Raw genomic sequence first — 20,848 nt, forward strand, 5'->3', positions numbered from 1 at the left:
TCCCTGCCACAGAAGTTTAACTTCAGGAGAAGCAACATTTCTCTGATAAAGGTGTGGGCCATTAGAATACTGGGCCCCAATTGGCTGAGCTGCTGGGGCTAAGCTCCCATTGGCTGGGTGACAGGGCAGGCCCTGGATTGGCTCGTCCCAGACAAATTGCAATTTGAAAGATTAGCTGTAAAAAAATAATCAGCTGCTTGCTGCTGGGCTCAGAGCTCCTGGGGCTGCGCCTGGCTGCCCACAGCAAGGGACGAGGCCCAGAGCCCAGGCTGGGCAGGGCAGGGCCGGGCCATGCAGGTGTGTGCAGGGGCCACGGGGTCAGTGAGCATCGGCCTGCCTGGACCAGAGGGTGCACGGCCGTGTGCGCAGCTGGATGTAGGCGATTGTGCATGTCTGTCTGTGTGCACAGCGCATGGGGCTGCCTGTGTGTGCAGTCCCCCAGCCTCAGCCGGGGGGGTTCCATACCTGTGTGCACCAGTATTTGTTCATGGGTGGTGAGTACATGGTGGGGTTGCATGTGATAGAGCGTGTGTGGGGGGGGGGGAGCTATTGTGTGTTGTGCAGGTGTGTATGGGGGGTCTTGTGTGTACGGGGGGGCACGCATGTGTCTAGGGTGCAGCTCCCCATGCCTGTTGGCTTGTGGTTGGCGCCTGGGCCCTGCGGGGTTCCAGGGCAGAGGCCGTGCCACTCCCTGTCTGACCCAAGGGCCCACGCAGCCACCAGCGCTGCTGGACAGCCTCTGTGGGGCAGTGCGAGCAACCAACAGGCCTCATCCCTTGGGCTGCAGCGCACGGCTCTGCAGGCGCCACAGCTGGCTCCTCTGGTGTGTCAGCTCCATGACTGCGGGGACGCTTGCCCCAGCCTGGGGCTCCATTTTCTAGTATTACTCGTCCCTACTTGTACAAGCCGTGTCCTCCCGCCCCAGCCTGCCAGCCCCAATCACACCTGTCCCTGCACGCGCCCCCTGCCACACCTGTCCTGCACACACACCCCACACCTGTCCCTGCACACGCCCCTCCCTCGCCACATCTGTTCTGCACACGCCCCCCTGCCACACATCTGTCCCTGCACGTGCCGCCCCACCACACCTGTCCCTGCATGCGCCCCCAGCCACACACCTGTCCAGCACACACACACACACCCCACCCCGCCATACATCTATCCCTGCATGCACAGTCATGCGTACACACATGCAAATACACACTTCCCCTGCCCAGGCAGGAAAACATGATTAACAAAAGGCACCAACCGGGAAGCTGATGCCCAGCTCCCTCCCTCGAGTTGGTGCTGTTCAATCCAGCCAGACGCCTGCTGTGTCATTCCCCACACAGGGCTGGTGCTGGCCGGGTGGGTATTTCTACCCTGTGTCCCACCAGGATATCGATCCTCCAGGCCTCGGCACGTCCCCAGAGGATGCCACTGCTGGGGCCCACCTTCAAGGGGACAGCCCTGTGCTGGGGCAGCAGACCTGAATCTTTTGCTGCCCTGGGCACCTTTCTCTTTGCAGCTCTCCCTCCCACCCACCCTGGTGAGCGGGGAAGGCAGTGGTGTGCATGCACGGCAGGACACGGACTTGACCGCCAGATCTGCAGCCTTGTTACCCTCTCCTTCCATTTGGCCAGGCAATGGGGAACCCAGGGAGGGAGCTGCTGTCTGCCCAGGACACCCTGGCCCCCCGCAGAGAAGCAGAGACAAGGCCCAGCTCGTGTTGGTTTCTTTATTAAGTTGTAGTCTGGTAGCTGGTGTACAGGGAGAATGGTCTATACATCAGAGGCTAAGATGGGGGCAGGGAGAGCCAAAAGGCTCATTGTCATAACAGTAAAAAAAGGAAATAAAATTATTTTAAAACTTCTAAAAAGCATCTAGTGCACAGCCTGCAGCATTCTCTAGGCGTCATGTCGAGCGCGCCCCCGCCCCTACCAGCTCCTACTAGCAATCAGAGCGCGAAGCAGCGGCTCCCGCGGGGCCGGCCGAGTGCAGTGGAGCATTCCCTACGGAGTATAGAGGCCAAAGCAGGGGGCCCGCACTAGACTCTACGGAGATGCTATCAGAGTCAGCCATTCTAGGGACGTTATGTTACAGAGCGGAGGGTTATGGATGGACGGTCTGTACCCTACGTGGTTTGTTGCTCGCCGAGGAGAAGGCTGGCCTAGTCGCGTCTCTGCAGCTACCCCACCTCCTCAGCCTGCAGGGGAGCAGAGGGCTTTTCTACTAGACATGCCCACCAGCCAAGGCCTGCTGGGCATGGTGGCTGCAGCCCGGCTCCAGTGGTGGGCTCGGCCTGGGTGTTGCCACCGGGAAACACGTCAGCCCCTTTGAGATGGGGCCATGGCGACTTCCTGGGGAAAGCGCAAGTCCAGTTGTTTCTGCCTGGCTCCTTCCTGCACCCTTAGGGGAGGTGAGGGACATGGCAGCCAGCACCCCCTTCCTGCTACCAGCCCGCCTGGGGTCACACGTCACAACAGGTTACATCTACTGAGTGCCTTTAAATAGCCCAGGGAGCTGCCTCCCTCCACCCAACCCCTGGCCTCCTGCCAGGACAGAGCTGTTGGCAGGAACAGCTGAGCCAAGGGGCCAGCCTGGGACAGAGCTCTGCTGGCCCCAGTTAAAGCGCCTGGGGCTGAGACTCCAGGTCGCAGGGTGACCCTGTCTGCTCCGGCCGGACTGCAGCAGTAGGGTTTGTGGTGCCGACGCAGTGCAAGAGCCTGGGAGAGCTGCTCTGACGGGCCTCCTTTGCCCTGGGCACTGGGGGTTGGTCCTGGAAGGGTCAGGGGACATGGGGACTGTGCTGATTTTGGCCTTTCAGAGAGGCCGTGGGACCCTGGAGGGCCTCACGAATGGTGCAGAGGACAGGGGTGCAAACCCCACTGCTGTTTCCTTGCATCTCTCCTGAACAGCCATTGTGCTGGGTAGAGCCAAGCATGGGCTGAGGCAGGTGCTGGGCTGTGCCAGTGCTCGCCACCTGCCCGTCCCGTGCCAGGGAACCAGGGCCTGGTGGGAGGCCCTCAGCTCTGCCCCATCTGTAACCAAAGTAGGCAGGGGCTGGCACAAGTGCCCTGGCCCCCTGCCTGGCCCCAGGTGGGTGTCAGGAAATGAACAAGGCCAAGGGGAGTAAAAGCGCCAGGCTGACACTGGGAGGTTTGGCTCTGTCGCCCTCTGACACCTCCAGCTTCCCAGCTGCATTGGCCAGAGCTCCTCCCTGGCGAGGGCTGAGGGGCCATCCCTGTCCTACAGCCGGCGAGGTATGCGGGCACTGAGCGGGCAGCGCTCTGCACACCGCTGCGTGCCCTCGGGCGTTGCATAGTATTGATTTGTTCATATACACAAGGCTGAGTACTGTACAGTTTACACTTTCAACACAAGCAAGGAGCTCAGTGCTGCTGGGAGCTGCACACTCACACTGGGGGAAGCTCCTGGAGAGACAGGGGCAGGGCAGCCATGAGCCAATCCCCTGCCCCTGCCCATGCCGGGGGCGCCCCCTCGAGAGCTGTGGTTCGGCCCTCCCCCCGCAGCCCCCTTAGGCGCTGACACCCCCCCTCCCGACACACTCCTTGGAAGGGGATGAAGCAGCAAAACCCAGCCAAGAGACAACGTGAGGGATAGGTGGGAGCTGATGCCCCTGCCCTGGGCAGCCCTTCATAGCCGCAGCCTCCGTCCGGAGTCAGGGTGCGCACAGCAGAGTCCTGTCGCTGCCAGGGAAACGCTGCCCCAGGTGCTGCTGGCTCCTGGGGTCCCCGTCCGTAGTAAGAACTGTGGCTCATGCGTTGGCAGTCAGTCAATCATGCGACTAGGACGGGAAGTAAGTCTCTTACAGAAATCATGCCATTAGCCTAGAGCAACGTGTACAGCCAGCCCTGCTCCCGTCGCCTGTCCGCTCTCGCCTCGCCTCTCCTTGCGGGGCTGGCCACACGTGGCTGAGGTTCAGTGGTTCGGGGTGGAGGTGAGATCCTGAAGGACAGAAAAGACAGAGCCTGGGTTACAAACAGTGCCCTGCTGGGGGCCCCCGCAGCGCAGTAGGCCAGAGCTGGGGGCATGACCCAATACTCCACTTACAGGCATGGCCACAGCAGCTCAGAGGGATTGGCTGGTACTGGGGACAGGGACAAAGGGAGAGGGAAGCTGGCTGGACGTGAGACCCTCTGGCACCCAATGCTGCAGCACCCAGCAAAGGGCGATATGCCAGCTGAAACCAGCCCCTGACTGTTCATTGCCCAGGGCCTGGAGTGAGGAGGGTGCTGGAGCCACAGCTGTGAACAGCAGGAGTCAGCTACCGGCTCAAAGGGAACAGGCCCCAGCAATGGCTGTCTGCACGTGCTCAGCCGAGGCGGCTGTGTGGGGGATGCAGAGGCGTGAGGCAGAATGCACGGACTGGGGGTTACTGCCCTGTGGTGGTCTGGGAGGAGAGGTGGTCCCTGGGCAGGGTGTGGTGGTGAATGCACAGGGGGCATCACCGGAGGTTTAACTGTCACTTGCAGTCTTGTGCAGGGGCCAGTTGGGCTCTCACTGGCTATTCCCTGCATCACCTGCCCTGGTGCTGCTTTGCTAGGACAGGCTGGGCAAAGGCAGGGCCTAGTAGAACTGCTGCCACTCTGGGAAGACGATGAGAGAGGAGCCTGGGGGCTCTGTTACATTCATGGAAAGCGTGGCCCACGAGTGCTCTGTGCAGGAACATACACCCCACCTCAAAGCCAGCGCTGCAGCCACCAGCCTTTGCCTGGGGGAGCTGGCTCCAGTTCCTCCTGGTGGCTTAGCAGCCCTCTCAGCCCCTGCTGTTGCAGGGAAAGAACCCGGGTGTCCTATGCAGCAGTGCAGGCAGCACAGCTCGCTGGGCCAGACTGGCAGCTCGCAGAGCATGGCTGAGGGAGCAGGGAGGCCCTGTCCCCGGGGACAGCCAGCCCCAGGATTCCCTCCCCGGAGCACTGCAGAGAACTGAGCTAGGGGGATACCTGTGTTCCGGCAGCACAGGCACAAACGACAGAGACCCGAGGGAGCGCCTGTCCTTGTGGGGCAGGCACCCATCCCCTGGCTCAGTCAGTGCCTGGCTGTGCTCTAGCAGGATAGAGGCAGCTGGGAAAGGGGTCCTGCTGCAGATCAGCCCCCTGGTCTCTGAGCAGGAACCGCAGCACTGCAGGGACAGCAGTGCAGGCCGTGTCCAAGTAGGCATCTGGCTGGGCCGGGCCACGGGAGCGATGTCCGAGCGCCAGGAAACGACCCAACACCCAGAGTCACGGCATCTGCGCACAAGCCGCACCGAGGACAATGCAGGAAGCACCAGCCCTGTGCTCGCCCCACAGCCCTGGCATCCAGCTACCAGATCTGGCTCAGCGAGCGCTCTGAGACCCGCACAGATGTCACTGGGGACAGGCCCTCAGCAGCCGGGAGATCCTGGTGGGACTGGAGCCTGACGCTTCCACCCCGCCAGCAAAATCAACCATCTCTGTCATCGCCAGGCACTGCCCGCTGCCCCCTCTGCCCATTCGCCCCCCAGGAACAATGCACCAGACACCCTGCCACAGGCATGCAGCCCCCCGTCCCCTCACTACTGCACACATGCCTGCCGTGGGCACACTGACCTTCCTATTCCCTCACCACTGCCTGCTCCCTACACTCCACCCTGGGCACATGGCCTCCCCAGGCCATGGGCCACTGCCTGCACCCTCCTCCCACCACTGCTCACAGCCCCCAGCCCTACCTGCAGCCGCCTTCAAGCTGTAGGTTCCCTGCTGCCCTCTGGTGCCCAGAGCCCCTCATGACACCCTTGAGAAGGCCCTGCATGGCATGTTACAGCACTGCCAGACAGCAATGCCCAATGGGTGCCGCGGGTGCAAGCAGTTCATGTGGTAGGCGGAGGCAGCTGTGAGTTATGGGTGCCATGAGCAGAGGCTGGCCTCCCACAGGGCAATGCGCAGCTCCCTGCGGCACCCAGCCACCGGGAAGGTGTTTGACATGAGGAGGAGCCACCGTGTGTCAGCCCCATGCTCCCAGGCACGTGGCACCTCATTCCAGGAAACCCGACCCCAGACCCAGGCTCCAGGACAAGCTCCGGGTCACAGCTGACAGCGCAGGGGATGCCTGACAGGCTGGGATGTCAGCAACTTGTCACCGGGGCAGCATTTGGGGCTATTTATAGCAGGGGCACCGGGGCCTCTGCAAGCGGCAAGGTGAGCACGCAGAGCAATGGGGAGTGGGGCCCAGGGCAAAGCTCAGCCCGAGAGCTGGCAGGGAAGGACTGTGCCAAGGGCAATCTCCACAGCACTGCAGGCTGTAGTTACTGGTTACAATCCCCTGGAATGCTGTCACTATGGTAACACCATCATGGCCACCACGAAACACTGTAACCCGGGGTAACAATTCCCTTGGCTGTCGTAACCGTGGTGACACCACTGTGGTCTCCACGGTACACTGTAACCTGGGGTGACAATGCCCTTGGCTGTCATAATCGTGGTGACACCATCGCAGTCCCCACGGTACACTGTAATCCGGAGTAACAATGCCCTTGGCTGTCGTAACCGTGGTGACACCACTGCGGTCCCCACGGTACACTGTAACCCGGGGTAACAATGTCCTTGGCTGTCGTAACCGTGGTGACACCCTGACACACCCCTCCCCTGGAATGCCATGTGAGCCAGACAGACAGACGGCATGCAGTGTGCAGAGAAGCCAGCCCCCTTCCCCAGGAGCAGCATGGGGCTCACAGGCTTGGCAGCAGGGGAGAAGAGGCAGCCAGCTCTGGGCTTGTTCTCCAGCATGCCCTAATGGAGCACCTGTGTCTCCTGCCCCTCTGGGCCGGGGAAGCGCACAGTGGCTGGGTGGGCTCCACGCAGGGCACATGGCACAGAGAGCTGGATCTGTAGTCAGAACAAAGGTGGCATTACCTCGGAAGAGGCCCTGGGGGGGTCACTGCTTTCCCCTTTTCAGGCTGGCTCGTTTCACTATGTAAGCCCCCATCCTGCCCCCGATCAGTTCCGATTCTGGGACGTGCCCTCGCGCCTCCTCCTGGGGAGAGCAGCAGAGAGAGGAAGCAGGAGGCGTCACACAGACAGACAGACACAGAGAGGACAAGGAGGAGTACGGGAGAGCAAGCTGGCAAGGAGAAGGCTGCAGCGAGGGGGGAAGTGTGGCCCCTGGCAGCCCCAGAGGTACAGCAGAAGGGCACAGGGAAGGAGAGGCGGCCAGGGAGGATCCAGCCAGAGCCCTCAGGGAGCCCTGCATGGCGGGGCACATGGCTGTGCTGCCCAGAGCTAGCGAAGGGCCGGGAGAGGAGCAGGCTCTGTACCTTGGTGCCCAGACTGTCCTGATGCAGGATGGCATATTTCATAAAGTGATCTGCCTCAGCTTCCAGCTCCTGGGGCTCCTGCAGAGAGCCCTCAAGAATCACCTCCTTCTCCTCGTCGCCCGCGCTGATCCGCCGCACCACCTTCCGGATGATCTGCAGAGAGCGGGCATTAGAGCTGCCTGCCACAGGCCAGGCTAGGCCCCAGACACCCCCAGGGACGCGGCCACAGCACCCTGCCGGTCCTACTCCCGCTCGGCCCTGCCCTGCCATTGGCACCCCGCGCTGGGGCACGCTGGTCCCCCGAGAAAGGGCTGGGGGAGGAGTTTTTCCAGGGAAGAATATCCATCCCTGGGGGCAGGGAGAGCAGGGCAGATGCTGGGCAGAGACTGGGGGGCTCTGTGTCTGGCCCGTACTCACCTTCTTGGTGACAATGTTGCCTTGCTCGTCAGTGAATTGCTCCTCGGTCACCTGCTCCCCCGGAATATCCTGAACCTGATTGCCCTGCAGCGCCGGAGGGGAGAACAGAGCGAGGCAGTGAGGGGGAGGGCAGGGAGCCAACGCCCCACGGGCAGCCCCTTGTGTTCACTGCGGGGCACCAAGTGCAAAAGCCCCCAGCCCCTGCATAAGTGACAGCAAATCCGACTTCCTCGCTGACTGCCAACCCCCTGCACACACCTCACCAGCCCCTTCACTGGGAAGCACAGGGGCAGGGCTAGTGCCAGGGCACGCTAGTGCTACACTCTGTGCAGGCAGGAACGAGCCAGGCTCAGCGCCCTGAGCTGGAAGAGGAGGTGCCGAGCCAGGCTGGCTCTGCATGGCTCCCCTGGGACCAGCGACAGCCCCGCAGGCAGGGCAGTGCCTGCTGCCTCGGGGCTCCCACTCCCCGTCCGGGTTACCTTAACGATGACGCGCCGACGGACCACCCTGGTGGAGATGGACTCCTCGTCGTCCGTCAGCCCCTCGCTCTCGCCCAGCTCCTTGTCCAGCTCCTGGTGGACGTGCTTGAGCAGGAAGCGCACAGAGCCCTTGACAATGTGCAGGACATTCTGGCAGCTGACCAGGAAGAAGCCCAGCAGCACCAGGGTGATCAGCAGCTGGGTCAGGAAGGCCAACATGGTGCGTCTGCTACGGCCACAAGCGCATGGCCGCTTGCTGAGCCCAGCGCCTAGATCCCAGCCCTGGCGCTGCTCTACGGTGGGGCGTGTGCACCCTGCCTCTGGCTCGGCTGCCCCCTGCTCTGTGCACAGCCTGGGGCAGGCTGCTGTAATTGTAGCCGCTGCATACCAGCCGGCTGCACCACTCGCTGGGCAGGCAGGTGGGTTTGTCCTCTGCACTCGGAGCTCTGTCAAAGTCATCTGGCCTCAGACTGACAGCCGCGGCTCCTCCCCCACAGGCAGAGGGGGGGCCACCCCCCGCCAGCGCCTCTGCGGGCTGGCTGCAGATGGGGCAGGCAGCATGGGTGATATGAGCCTAGGCTCCTGCGGGGGACTGGGGCTGGGACTTCTCACCCCCAGCTGACTTGTAAGGAGCGTGGAGAAGTTACGCAGCTCCTCAGTGACTCCAGCCAAGGGGCTGCAAGCTGGCCAGCCCCCAGCATCGCTGCATTCACCGCAGGGCTCTTCCTCCCACGTCCCCCACCCTGGGGCTCCTGGAAAGTGCCCTGGGAGGAGTGGGTCCAGGGCACCCCGCAGCACCCCAGGGCCCGCTACACCATGCCCACCCTGCTCACGGGCCATTCTGTACTAGCCCTGCCCTGGCACTGCCCAGCTCTGCCTGGCCACGGCAGGATTCTCAAAACCCCAGCCCTGCCCCAGGCCATCCGGGCCAGCTCTATTTCTGGACTCTCCATGCCTGGTGCTGGCTGACCCGGAGAGGGCAGGCGCCCCAGGAGCTACCCAATTAGGAAGCATGCAGGGTGGCTGTCTGGGTTATAAATGAAGAAGAGAGGAGGAGGCTCATATGTGAAATCAAACCCCTGGGCCTAGCGCAAGCCAGGCTATTCTGGGGCCCTTCCCCCGCAGGAGCCAGGGAAGGGAGGCTGGCAGGGGGCAGGGCAGCGGGAGGCACTCGCCCAGCACTCTGTCCAAAGCCTGGGTTATCCTGCTGAGGGACCCTAGCTGCTGGGCGGCGGGCAGGGGTGGGCAGATCACCAGGCTCTCGTGCCTCTGCTCAAGAAGCGCAGGTTCCCCAGACAGGGCAGCCTGGCGTTCACTCCTGTGTGTGCTCTGGCCCCCGGCAAGGGTGCCGTGGGCCTCACACACAGCGAGGGGGCTCCAGCCAGTGGCTCTATTGCAATGCCCAGCCCAGCCCCGGCTCTCACTGCCACCCTCGTACCCTTGTTTGCCTGAAGAAGCTGCTATCCGCCTCCTCCAGCCACTGGCTGTAGTCCTGGCTCCTCGTGTGCTGGGGCTGCCAGTCGCTCTCCTCAGGGGGGTCGATTCGCAGACGCTCGGCCAGGGGCCCCAGAACCTGCTCCTGGCCCCTTCCCTGGGGGGCTGCACCAGGGGCCGCTCTGGGCAGCAGACGTGGGCTTCTGGGGACCCCCTCCTGCCAGGAGCCCTCAGGCAGGTCCTGCAGGCAGGAGACAAAGGAGCCTTCTGCATTCCAGTCCCTCAGCCTGGGCAGCAGAGAGAGGAACAAGGACAGAGAGAGAGACACCGTCAGTTTCTACCCTCCGGCACACTGCCCCCCGTGTGGGCCCAGCCTCGTCCTCCTGCCCCTGCCACGCTGTCGGCCCTCCTGACCGGCTTTTGCACTCGGAGCCCCTGTTTGTAACGTGGAATCTGAACTAGCCCCACATCGTACTTCCCAGCCCATCCACGGAGCAACAGACGCCCTCCGGAGACACCCACGGGCGGCCGCGCCCTGTCTGATGGCACAAGGAGCAGGTGAGGAAGGGGCCAGCCAGGCCCTTCATGCTACATAGGGTCAGGCACGTCATGCCCCTGCCTGCCTCAGGCACTATGTCAAGGAGTGGCAGGGACTGCCAGGCAGCCCTCAGCCCTGGCAGAGCACCTTCCTCGGGAGCTCAGCTCCCTGCCAACGAGAGCACCATGGCCATCCCCTGGAGCTGGGCTGGCAGTCCAGGTGGTTGTGAGGGATTCCCCAAAGCCACGGGCAGCCCCCTGGCTGATCCAGTCCTTCCCCTGGCCCAGTGCGTGCCCGGCTCTGCCCACCTTCCCCCAGCGCCCTGCCCCGTGGCATGGGCACCCCAGGGGTCCCTCGGGCTGCCCTGCCCAGCTCCAGGCAGCCTGGCCAGGGAGCATTACCTGCCCTTGCTCCTCTCCACGACTCGGCTCACAGTTGGCGACTCCAGGATCCTGGCCTGCACCCTCTGCTGGCCTGAAACAAAAGAGACTTCATCCTCCGAGCCCTGCTCCCCCGCCAGCCCGGCCTGGCGCTCACACGCTGGCAGTTTCACCTCTGACCTCTGACCTTCCTCCTGCTCCAGCAGGTCGATAAGGCCATTCATGGCATCTGAATCCACTGTGTCGTCCTCAGCCAGATCCAGTGAGCCCAGGTGGTCCGGGCCGTGTGCGTCATCCAGCAGCTGCCCCGGGAAGCGGCCCTCACTCACGGCGTCCGAGTCCTCGGCCTTGCTGCACTCCAGGGAGGAGTCTTCGGCAGTCACCAGCGAGGGGGTGAGCCCCGAGGACCACACCTGCATGTCGGACAGCTCCAGCAGGGCGTCCTGCTCGGTGGGGGCCATGGGGATGGCGTCCAGGATGGCCACCTCGTTCCAGTACTGGTCTGCACGCAGCGGGGACGGCAGCGTGTACTGCAGGGAGGCAGGGGAGAGGAGCTCATCCTGCAGCGAAGTGTAACCTGCAGGGGCAGACAGAGGCGACAGCTCCAGCAGCCGTTCTGTGCAGACACGGAGAGGAGGGGACAGGCCCACGCTGCCCCCAGCCCCTGGGGCAGCGCTGCGCTCCCTGTGTCCCAGTCCAGGGCAGAGGAGCGCCCCAGAGCAGCCACCGCCCCAGCGCCCTGCACTTCTCCCCTAGCGGCTCTGCCCATGCCCCAGTGGGAGGGTCTGAGACGGGAGCACAGGCAGCCTGAGGGCACTTTGGGATGTGTCGGGGGAGGCAGGCGGGTGCCTCGGGCAGCACCTGGCCCTGGGCTGGTCCAGTGAGTTAGACAACAGGACCCCCTTGGCAGGGTGAGCTGCCTCCAGCCGGGTTCCTGGGAGGGGCCTGAGTGCACGGTGTGATGCTGTGCCAGCCCCCCCGCCCCACCCCAACTCTGCCAGTGCCCCCAACCCCCTGCTATAACCACCCCGGGCTCCCCTGCCCCACAGCTCTGCCGGTGCCCCCTGCTAACCCTGCCCCGGGCTCCCCTGCCCCACAGCTCTGCCGGTGCCCCCCAGCCCCCTGCTAGCCCTGCCTGGGCTCCCTCCCCATCCCTGCTGAGATCTCTCAATTCTGACCCGCAGCACCCCCTTGCCAGTCTTGTGCCTCCACATAGCTAAGCCTCCAGGCTGAACTCTGGCCTGGCTCTGTGAGAGACGGTACGGGATCCCCCTGGACTGAGCTCCCAAACAGAATGGGGCAGAGACAGGAGGGTGGGGGCTTCGGGAGCCCCTCTGATCAGGGCTGGCTGGTTTGTGGGCTGCGGGCAGAGCTAGACAGCCAGGCCCCTCCTGCCCTATAGGCACAGCGCAGCGCAGCAGCTGTGCATAGGGGAGGCTGGGTGCACAGGGACCCAACGCCCCGGCAGCAGCCGCTCAATTCCTGAGCCACCCGCTGAGCCCCTGGTGGGCATTAAAATGGAGATGTGGCTGGGCAGTGGTGGGGCACGGATGGGCCATGCTCAGAGACCCTGCAGGCCCTGGAGGGCTCTGGACATCTCTCCTACCCAACAGCCCTGAGGCAACCATCAGTGATGGCCACAGGGCAGGGTAGGGGCATCCCAGTAGCACCTGTGTTGGGCAGGGAGGGGGCATCCTGGTGGCACCTCCGCTGCCATTTGCATGTCCGCGGAGAGCACGTCACGGGCATTTCTGCAGGGAGCTGTGCCCTGGCGCTGAGGCTGCGCCAGCGCTTTGCCCTGTAACCAAACCGGCTCCACCCAGCCCTGGGGCTCCGGCACGAGGGGCCCCGCCCCAGTCACTCTGGGGCTGCGAGTGCGGCCAGTCCTTGCACCTTGTGGCCGAGTGCACAGGGCAGCCCTGCACATCACGCTGCCTCTGCCTGTTCATGCCCTGCTCTGCCCAGGTGCCAGGCACCCAGTCACTGGCTCTGATCTGAACTCATGTTTGCAGCACAGAGCTGTCCTTCCCCTGCAGCAGGGCACTCACCAGCACTAGCCAAGACATGCCCAATGCTGGGCACACCCTGACCAGACCTCCAGAGCCATCACCTCTTGCCCAACCCAGGGAACAGGCCTGGGTCGCTCCCTACAGACTGGCCAGGCTGCAATGGCTCTGGCACGGGGACTGTCCCACTCCCATCTCTCAGCTCCCGTGAGCCACGCCAACCTCCTCTCCCCCAACATCAGCACCCGGAGAATGTGTCACCTGCCTCCTCAGCCTGCACGGCCCCTGCGATTCTGCTGCCCACACAGCCTGGGGGCTCTGCTGGCTGGGCCCAGAGCCGGTGCTGCCCAGGGCTCTGCAGGGCTCTGCTGCGCTGGCAGCTCGCTGCTAACTGAAGGAGCCAGGGGCACCACAGCTGTTCCAGGGTGTCCAGCAACACTTCCTTGCAGGGGGCATGACTCCCTCTGAGGGGCGTTTGGCTACTAACCCTTCTGGGCCATGGGTTCGGTGCTGGGCACAGACCATCACCCCCTGGGCTGGGCACAGAGTGAGTTAGGGCCAGGCCTGGCACAGCACAGCAGCACCCGGGTTCTTCGCCGGGCAGGTGGCTTTGCTCGCCCGGTTCCCACTCAGAGACACTGTTCCCTGTGCTGGGGGTGCCGTGTGGAGCCGGCCCTGGGGCATTGCTGGGGGAAGCACACGGAGGGCCACGCAGACACACACAGCCATGAGGTGGGGGCAGTGCCTTGGTGCCATGCACTCGCCGGAGCAGGACAGCGGCTCTCGCAGGGCTCAGCTGAGGTGGAGACAGTGGAGACAGGCAGTGGAGGAGGATGAGAGAACAAGAGGTCAGGAGGAGGTCAGAGGAGAAAGGTGACAGGATGTGATCAACAGGCACCTGGCAGCCCTGAATGGCATGTATGAGAGAACACAGAACAAGGGGGAAGACAGCGTTCAGCATGCAGAGCTCATGGCCACACCCCAGGGCAAGGCACAGGGGCCCAAAGGGACTCCTGCCGCCAAGGCTGGCACCCGACCACACCCCTGGCACCCAGACTCACCCCCCCCCCCCCGCCTGGGCCCAAAGGGACACCGGACCACGACACGGACTGCAGGTGCCTGACCCAGCCCTGTCTGATCACACGCCGCTGCCCAGCACAGTGGGTCACAGGCTACAAGAGAAGTGGTGTGAGCCCAGCTCGCAGCAGAAGGCAGGCAGAGGGCAGAGACCTGCCAGCAGGGCACGTCTGCTCACTAGTAACACGCTGCAACCCAGGCTGAGCCTGAAGAGCCTGAGAGGCCCAAGGAGGATGGGAATGCAGGCTGGAGAGCTGGGGTCAGGCCTTGCAGGGTGGGGTACGTCTACACTGGAGCTGGAGGGGTCGTTTCCAGCACGGGCAGACGTATGGGTGTGTTAAAAGGAGCCGTGTGGCTGCTGCAGGCTGGGCGGCAGGAGGGGCTGGCCACTCCCAGGACATTCCTAGAGCCTGCTTGGGACTGGCCCTGGGGCGCTTAGCTCCTTGCAGCTGCACTTCTCCCAGAGCGCTAGCACGGGCACGCCCACCCCCACTGCAGTGCAGACGTCCCCTATGGCACCTGCAACACGGGAGGCTACAAATCGTGCAGACGCAGTGGTGCAGACTTCGGCCCGGGCTAGCAACCCGGCTATGGACCCAGGGTGCCACATCGACACTTTCTTAGCCATGCTGAGGCAGGGATGTCTACCTGTGTCGCACTCACACCTGGTCACAGCACAGAGCCACGCAGGCCTGGCCCTTGGTCTGAGGCTGCTGTCTCTGCCCACACACTTAGCCAGTCCGTGGGCAGCCTAGCAGGCTCAAAGTCCTGCCACAGGCCCCCGAGGCTCCCCTGCCTTGACGTCAGTGGGAACTCGCATTTCCTCGGCACGGCTGAAGCAGAGCAGCCTGGCAGGGCCGCTGGTCTCAGTGACGTGTCTGTCTCCGCTTGGCTGCCACCCCAATGTCACGCCCGCCCTGCTGAGGGACTCACCCACGGGAGCATGGGGTCCCCAGTGGGTTCACAGCCAAGTGCCAGGGACTCACCATTCATCTGGGAGGGAGAGAGGGAATAGTCCTTGTCAGTGTAATGCCGGTCGCCCTTCAGGCTGCGGCTCTGCCGGCCCGAGCCCTCCAGCATGTTGACAATCTCGCTGCGGTCGATGCTCCTCAGGGCCGCGTACAGATTCTCCACTGTCAGGGGGAGCAGCCGGTGTCATCAAAAGGCAGCACAGGCCCATCCCTGCCAGGCCGATCTATCCCCGCTGCCCCCACCCACGGCACGCCAGCCTCACCCACCCTCTGGAAAGAGGGCCCAGCCCGAGGACTTGGCCATCCTCAAACTGCGAACCCGCCTGGGAACAGATACGCATGCAGACCTGTGACCTAGTGCAGGCCAGCTGTGCACGGGAGCCAGCAGCTCACATCTGCACACGTATGAACCAGTGTAGCATGGCGTGTGCAAGGAAGCACTGCATGTCTGTGGATGGGCCGGCCCCACAGCTCCGTCATGGGATGGGCAAACTGGCCCAGCCTCTTTTGAGGGGAAAGACTGGATAGGATATAGTGTTCCCCTGTTCCCCAGCCTGCCTTGCCTACCCATGCCTGGCCCGGCTCCCTGGCCTGTTGTGCATATCCACCACCTGTCCCAGCTCTCTGGCCCGCCCTGCCTGCTCACGCCTGGCCCGGCACCCCGGCCCGCGCTGCCTACCCACTCCCAGCCCAGCTCCCTGGCCAACACGCCTGCTAGAGCCCCGGGCTGGCGGCACAGAGCGCCTGTGGATGCTAGCTGTGCCCTTGCCCCTGCAGGAGGCGGCAAATACCCACTCTTGGCATTCTTGCCCTCACGGCTGACCCACAGGTTGAGCAGGGCCACGCTCTGCTCCAGCAGGGAGTTGGGGTTCTCCACCCGGATCCTGTTGATATCGTCCACCCCAAACTGCAGCTCCCGGGCCAGCTCTGTAGGAAACACGGCGTGTGCGTTAGGCATCGTCCCAGGCTCCCGTGCAGCAAAGAGAGCAGGGGGAAGCACCTCTGCTCGAGACACTTCTAGGCAAGTAGCTCTGGGGATGCCACCCGGGTCCAGCCGTCCCCCACATGTCTCCACCCATGTCCACCCAGAGCTGCTGACATCCCGCCCGTGTGACAGAACAAAGGGAAGGGGTGGGGAGTAAAAGGGCAGAAGGCCCAAATTTAGTGTCACCGGATGTGAAACTGGGCCCGCTGGGCTCAGCCTGGCTGCCTGCACTGGGTCACAAACTGCTCCAGCTAGGGAGAAGCTGGGAAGGATGGTTCCTGAGCCTCCTGGTAGCCATGGCTGCAATGTAACAAGCGATATCAGCACTGCCCCTGCCGGGTTGGGACCCAGTGCCAAAGACCTCGCTGCCTTGCTTCAGGAAGCAGGAAAACTTACAAATGCAGAGCAAAATCCTGTCCTGGCTGGCACAGAGATGGGGGGGGGGGTGCGTGCTAGCAGGTGTGCAGGGTGCACAGGTGTGTGCCTGCGTGTATGGAAGAGGGCAGTGCACAAGAGTGTACATCCATGCCACCGGGCGGTGCACAGCAGTGTGTGCATGTGAAGGTGTGTGTGCACATCCACGCAAGAGAGCAGTGCACCAGAGTACATGGGCACACAAGGCAGTGGTGCACTGGTGTTCATGCAAAGAGGTAGAGCACAGGCATGTGTGCATGGGCATGTGCAAGAGGGAGGCGCGAGGGGACAATGCACCAGCATGCGGGGACGTGCAAGGGGACGGTGCACTGGTGTGCAGAGACGTGCAAGGGGACAGGGCACCGGCATGCATGCACACTGGCTGGGACTGTACTCTCTTTCCTAGCCCTGCTGTCTGGGAGACAGAGCAGGATGTGGACCCGGTGCTCCCAGTGAACACACCCAGCCACCTGCCGCAGCAGCCTGGCAGTGTGCTGCTGTTGGGGTGCACACAGATGTAGGAGGCTGCCCAAGCAAAGCCTCCAATTGCTCCACAGCCCCCAGAACAGTCCCACCACCGGACAGGCAGCGCAAAGTCACGCCTGCTGTCAGCCCAGCTACCTGATTTGGTGTCAGAGCGAGTTGGGCCGGGCAGCGCCCCGCACTGCATTGCCCTGCCCTGCTGGGAGCTGGGCGCAGCGCGAGCAAAGCCTGCCCTGGTGCACTGAGCAGCAGAGAGCCGGAGTCTGCATCTCCGCGGTGCAGAGCGCGCCAGGCACAGACTCACCAGCCCAGCTGAGGCCCAGTTGCTCCGAGATAACAGCCATCTTCACGTCAGCCTTCTCCGTGCCGCTCAGAGAGCCTAGGGGATATGAGCATGTCACCGCTGTCCCTGCTCACGCCCTGCTACCTACTCACAGCCCGGTGTGGTCCCAGGCAGGGAACCCGGCCAGAACCCAGAGAAAGCACTGCACTCCCCTCTGTGTGGGGTAGGGCAGGGGCAGCCGAGCACTGGGCCCAGCCCCTCCCTCTTGTGACTAGTGGGCTGTGGAAGGCCAGGCGGAGAAGCCAGGCCAGGGATGGATAGGCAGGGGGGTGGGGAGCCACACCGCAGGGCAGATAAGCAGGGCAGGCTCGGGGGAAGATAGGCAGGGCAGGCTCAGGGGTGGATAAGCAGGGCAGGCTCGGGGATGGATAAGCAGGGCAGGCTCAGGGGTGGATAAACAGGGCAGGCTCAGGGGTGGATAAACAGGGCAGGCTCAGGGGTGGATAAGCAGGGCAGGCTCAGGGGTGGATAAGCCGGGCAGGCTCGGGGGTGGATGGGGGGGCCGGCGCGGGGGTGAATAATCAGGGCAGGCTCGGGGGTGGATAAGCAGGGCAGGCTCGGTGGTGGATAGGCGGGGCAGGCTCGGAGGTGGATAAGCAGGGCAGGCTCGGGGGTGGATAAGCAGGGCAGGCTCGGGGGTGGATAGGCGGGGCAGGCTCGGGGGTGGATAAGCGGGGCAGGCTCGGGGGTGGATAAGCAGGGCAGGCTCGGGGGTGGATAAACAGGGCAGGCTCGGGGGTGGATAAACAGGGCAGGCTCGGGGGTGGATAGGCGGGGCAGGCTCGGGGTGGATAGGCGGGCAGGCTCGGGGTGGATAGGCGGGCAGGCTCGAGGTGGATAGGATAAGCGGGCAGGCTCGGGGTGGATAAGCGGGCAGGCTCGGGGTGGATAAGCGGGCAGGCTCGGGGTGGATAGGCGGGCAGGCTCGGGGTGGATAGGCGGGCAGGCTCGGGGTGGATAAACAGGGCAGGCTCGGGGTGGATAAACAGGGCAGGCTCGGGGGTGGATACGCTGGGCAGGCTCGGAGGTGGATAAGCAGGGCAGGCTCGGGGTGGATAAGCAGGGCAGGCTCGGGGTGGATAAGCAGGGCAGGCTCGGAGGTGGATAAGCAGGGCAGGCTCGGGGTGGATAAGCAGGGCAGGCTCGGGGTGGATAGGCAGGGCAGGCTCCGGGGTGGATAAGCAGGGCAGGCTCGGGGGTGGATACGCAGGGCAGGCTCGGGGTGGATAGGCGGGCAGGCTCGGGGTGGATAGGCGGGCAGGCTCGGGGGTGGATAGGCGGGGCAGGCTCGGGGTGGATAAGCAGGGCAGGCTCGGGGGTGGATAAACAGGGCAGGCTCGGGGGTGGATAAGCAGGGCAGGCTCGGAGGTGGATAGGCGGGCAGGCTCAGGGGTGGATAGGCGGGCAAGCTCGGGGTGGATAGGCAGGGCAGGCTCAGGGGTGGATAAGCAGGGCAGGCTCGGGGTGGATAGGGGCAGGCTCGGGGGTGGATAAACAGGGCAGGCTCGGGGGTGGATAGGCGGGGCAGGCTCAGGGGTGGATAGGCGGGGCAGGCTCGGGGGTGGATAGGCAGGGCAGGCTCGGGGGTGGATAAGCAGGGCAGGCTCAGGGGTGGATAGGCGGGGCACGCACGGGGGTGGATAAGCTGGGCAGGCGCGGGGGTGGATAAGCGGGGCAGGCTCCGAGGTGGATAAGCGGGGCAGGCTCGGAGGTGGATAGGCAGGGCAGGCTCGGGGGTGGATAGGCGGGGCAGGCTCGGGGGTGGATAGGCAGGGCAGGCTCAGGGGTGGATAAGCAGGGCAGGCTCAGGGGTGGATAGGCGGGGCACGCTCGGGGGTGGATAAACAGGGCAGGCTCGGGGGTGGATAAACAGGGCAGGCTCGGGGGTGGATAGGCGGGGCAGGCTCGGGGGTGGATAGGCGGGATGTTCTGGTGCCCAGCTGGGCGTGGATAGCCAGGGCGGGCTGCATACCCGGAGTGCTCTCACTGAGGATGCTGTATCTCTCTCGCAGAGCCAATGGTGTCAGAGTCCTCCTTCGCTCCTCGCTGCCAGTCCCCTGGAGGAGAAGCCACCATGGGTCACCAGCCCCACAGGGAATGGAGCCATCCAGCCCCTCAGCCTGGGAGCTTCCTGGCGGTGACTGGCAGGCCCCAGGGAGCCCAGCCCACCCCAGGGGTTTGGACTGGATCCCCAGTAACTCCCCAGCGGGGCCATGGCGCGAGGGGAGGGGCAGGAGCTCAGCACGCCTGGGAGAACATTGGAGCCAGCCCCAGCCGTCACTGTCAGGGACACATTAAAGCATGCCGTGGTGCCGCAGCAGATCCTGGCCGGGCGTGTCCCAAGCTGGCGTGAAACACGGTGTGGGGCACGCAGCTCCCCTAGGGCTGAGTGTGGGGGAGGCCCCGGTGCCCAGCACCTCCCTGCATGGCTGGAGGAAGGCGTCAGGAATGCTGCCCAGCCCCTGGCCCTGCGCTCACTGACCTTGGTGCATGGCGGCATGGTGATGTTCAGGTGGCACAGGCCATGCTGCAAGTCCTCGTACTTCATGGCTTTGCGCAGGAAGGAGAGCGAGCCACCTGCCTCCCGGCTGCTGTCCCGCACCTAGACACCACAACACAGGTGGGCATGGAGCAGAGACGGGCCCGCGGCCCAGCCCGGCCCAGCCGCTCAAACCCTCGGGCGGCTGTTACCTTGACGGGGATGGCCAGCCGGTTCTCCTGGAAGGACTGGAAGTGGAAGCTGCGCTGCTGCGTGGCCTTCTTGACAGGCACCAGGTTCCCCGAGAGCTCAACATGCAGAGGCATCCCCTCCAGCACCTGGGGAGAGCGGGGAGGGGTTAGGCTCAGAGCTCCCTTCTCCCCTGCCCCACAGGGCCCCAGCACGGTTTGGGGGGCTCAGGCAAAGCTGGGTGCAGAGACTCCTCCCCGACGTCCCTTAGCCAAGGAGCAGGCAGGTCCCAGCCCCCCCAAGCCCCTAGCACTGCAGCTGGGTGAGCAGGCGGGGGCCACACAGACCAGGCCTTGCTGTGGAGTGAGCAGGGGAGGGCTGGGACACCCCGAGGGCCGCCCGCACACCAGGCGGGGGGAGGGGCGCTACCTCGATGTCCCTGCTGCGGGCCACTTCATGGAAGTTCTCGTGCTGCTCCAGCGTCTTGTCCACCTTGTCGTCGGTCATGCAGTAGCAGCGCAGTCGCCCCTCCCGTGCATTGTTCATCTTGGCAAACACCACGAACTTGGCCATGTAGGGCACGGCCGTCAACTCCTTGTACAGCATGGTGGCAAAATGGACGGCCTCGGCCGTGCGCGGGCAATCCGCCAGCCAGAACCTGCAGGGCACGAGCCCCAAGCTGGTCGTTACGGTCCAGCCGGGGGCCCCTCGAGCCTGACATGCCCAGGCCAGGGCTCCCCCAGCACTGAACACCAGCGGCCCTCACTGGCTTCCCATAAACCACATCCCAAGAACAAAGGTGTCAGCTATTCCAGGCCGTCCCGGGGCAGCAGGCCAGCATCGCAGTGCGCGGCACGCCAGGCACTGGACGGTCACGAGAGAGCAACAAAGGAAGAGAACAGAAAAATGGGGGAAACCCCATAAAATAAAATGAACTCCAAGGCAACCCTCCAGCATGACTGTGCGGGCTCTCCACTCACTCGCAGCCCAGAGCAGACTCGCCGACTCGCCCTGGGGGACTGCTCGGCCCCTGCCTTTGGCCAGGGCGCCCCCTGCTGGACATCGCTGTGTTCACGAAGACCAGGCAGGCCTGCGTTTGCACACTAGTACAAGCATGCGAGGCTTGCAGTCGCCTAGGCACGTGGGAGTCTTTGTTCAGATGCCACTGGGGCTTGGTGGCTCAGGGGCTTGAGGTGCCAGAGGTCCTGGGTTCACAGCCTGGGGGAACCCTGGGAAATGCTGGCACTTTTCCCTTCGGGCAGCAAGAGCTGGGACTCAAGAGTGCTGGGTTCAGGTCCCAGCTCTGGGACTGTGGCTGAGTCACTGAATCACCTGGGCCTCAGCCCTGCTCTGTGACCCGGTGTGACGTTATTGATA

At 64.1% G+C, this 20,848-nt stretch overlaps 1 protein-coding gene across 11 annotated transcripts in view; it reads right to left on the bottom strand.

The window, feature by feature from the left end:
* Nucleotides 1–1,709: 1,709 nt before the first annotated feature.
* Nucleotides 1,710–20,848, bottom strand: part of ANK1 (ankyrin 1) — an 81,100-nt gene continuing 61,961 nt past the window's right edge. For 5 of the 11 annotated variants that reach the window (XM_039521429.1, XM_039521427.1, XM_039521428.1 and 2 more), the window contains 13 exons: nt 19,901–20,129; nt 19,495–19,620; nt 19,286–19,405; nt 18,776–18,860; nt 16,765–16,839; nt 15,374–15,505; nt 14,594–14,740; nt 10,546–11,101; nt 9,611–9,893; nt 7,694–7,777; nt 7,277–7,429; nt 6,876–6,996; nt 1,710–3,948 (listed from right to left, as the gene is read on the bottom strand). In XM_039521429.1, the coding sequence (XP_039377363.1) occupies nt 6,898–6,996; nt 7,277–7,429; nt 7,694–7,777; nt 9,611–9,893; nt 10,546–11,101; nt 14,594–14,740; nt 15,374–15,505; nt 16,765–16,839; nt 18,776–18,860; nt 19,286–19,405; nt 19,495–19,620; nt 19,901–20,129 (2,089 nt within the window). In that variant the 3' untranslated portion in view covers nt 1,710–3,948; nt 6,876–6,897. Of the gene's footprint in view, nt 3,949–6,875; nt 6,997–7,276; nt 7,430–7,693; nt 7,778–8,172; nt 8,839–9,610; nt 9,894–10,545; nt 11,102–14,593; nt 14,741–15,373; nt 15,506–16,764; nt 16,840–18,775; nt 18,861–19,285; nt 19,406–19,494; nt 19,621–19,900; nt 20,130–20,848 lie in introns of those variants that run through there. The other 6 variants (XM_039521432.1, XM_039521433.1, XM_039521431.1 and 3 more) reach the window with 6 other exon arrangements.

This window comes from Mauremys reevesii, linkage group 2 (genome assembly GCF_016161935.1).
Source record: "Mauremys reevesii isolate NIE-2019 linkage group 2, ASM1616193v1, whole genome shotgun sequence".
NCBI classification, from domain to species: Eukaryota; Metazoa; Chordata; order Testudines; family Geoemydidae; genus Mauremys; species Mauremys reevesii.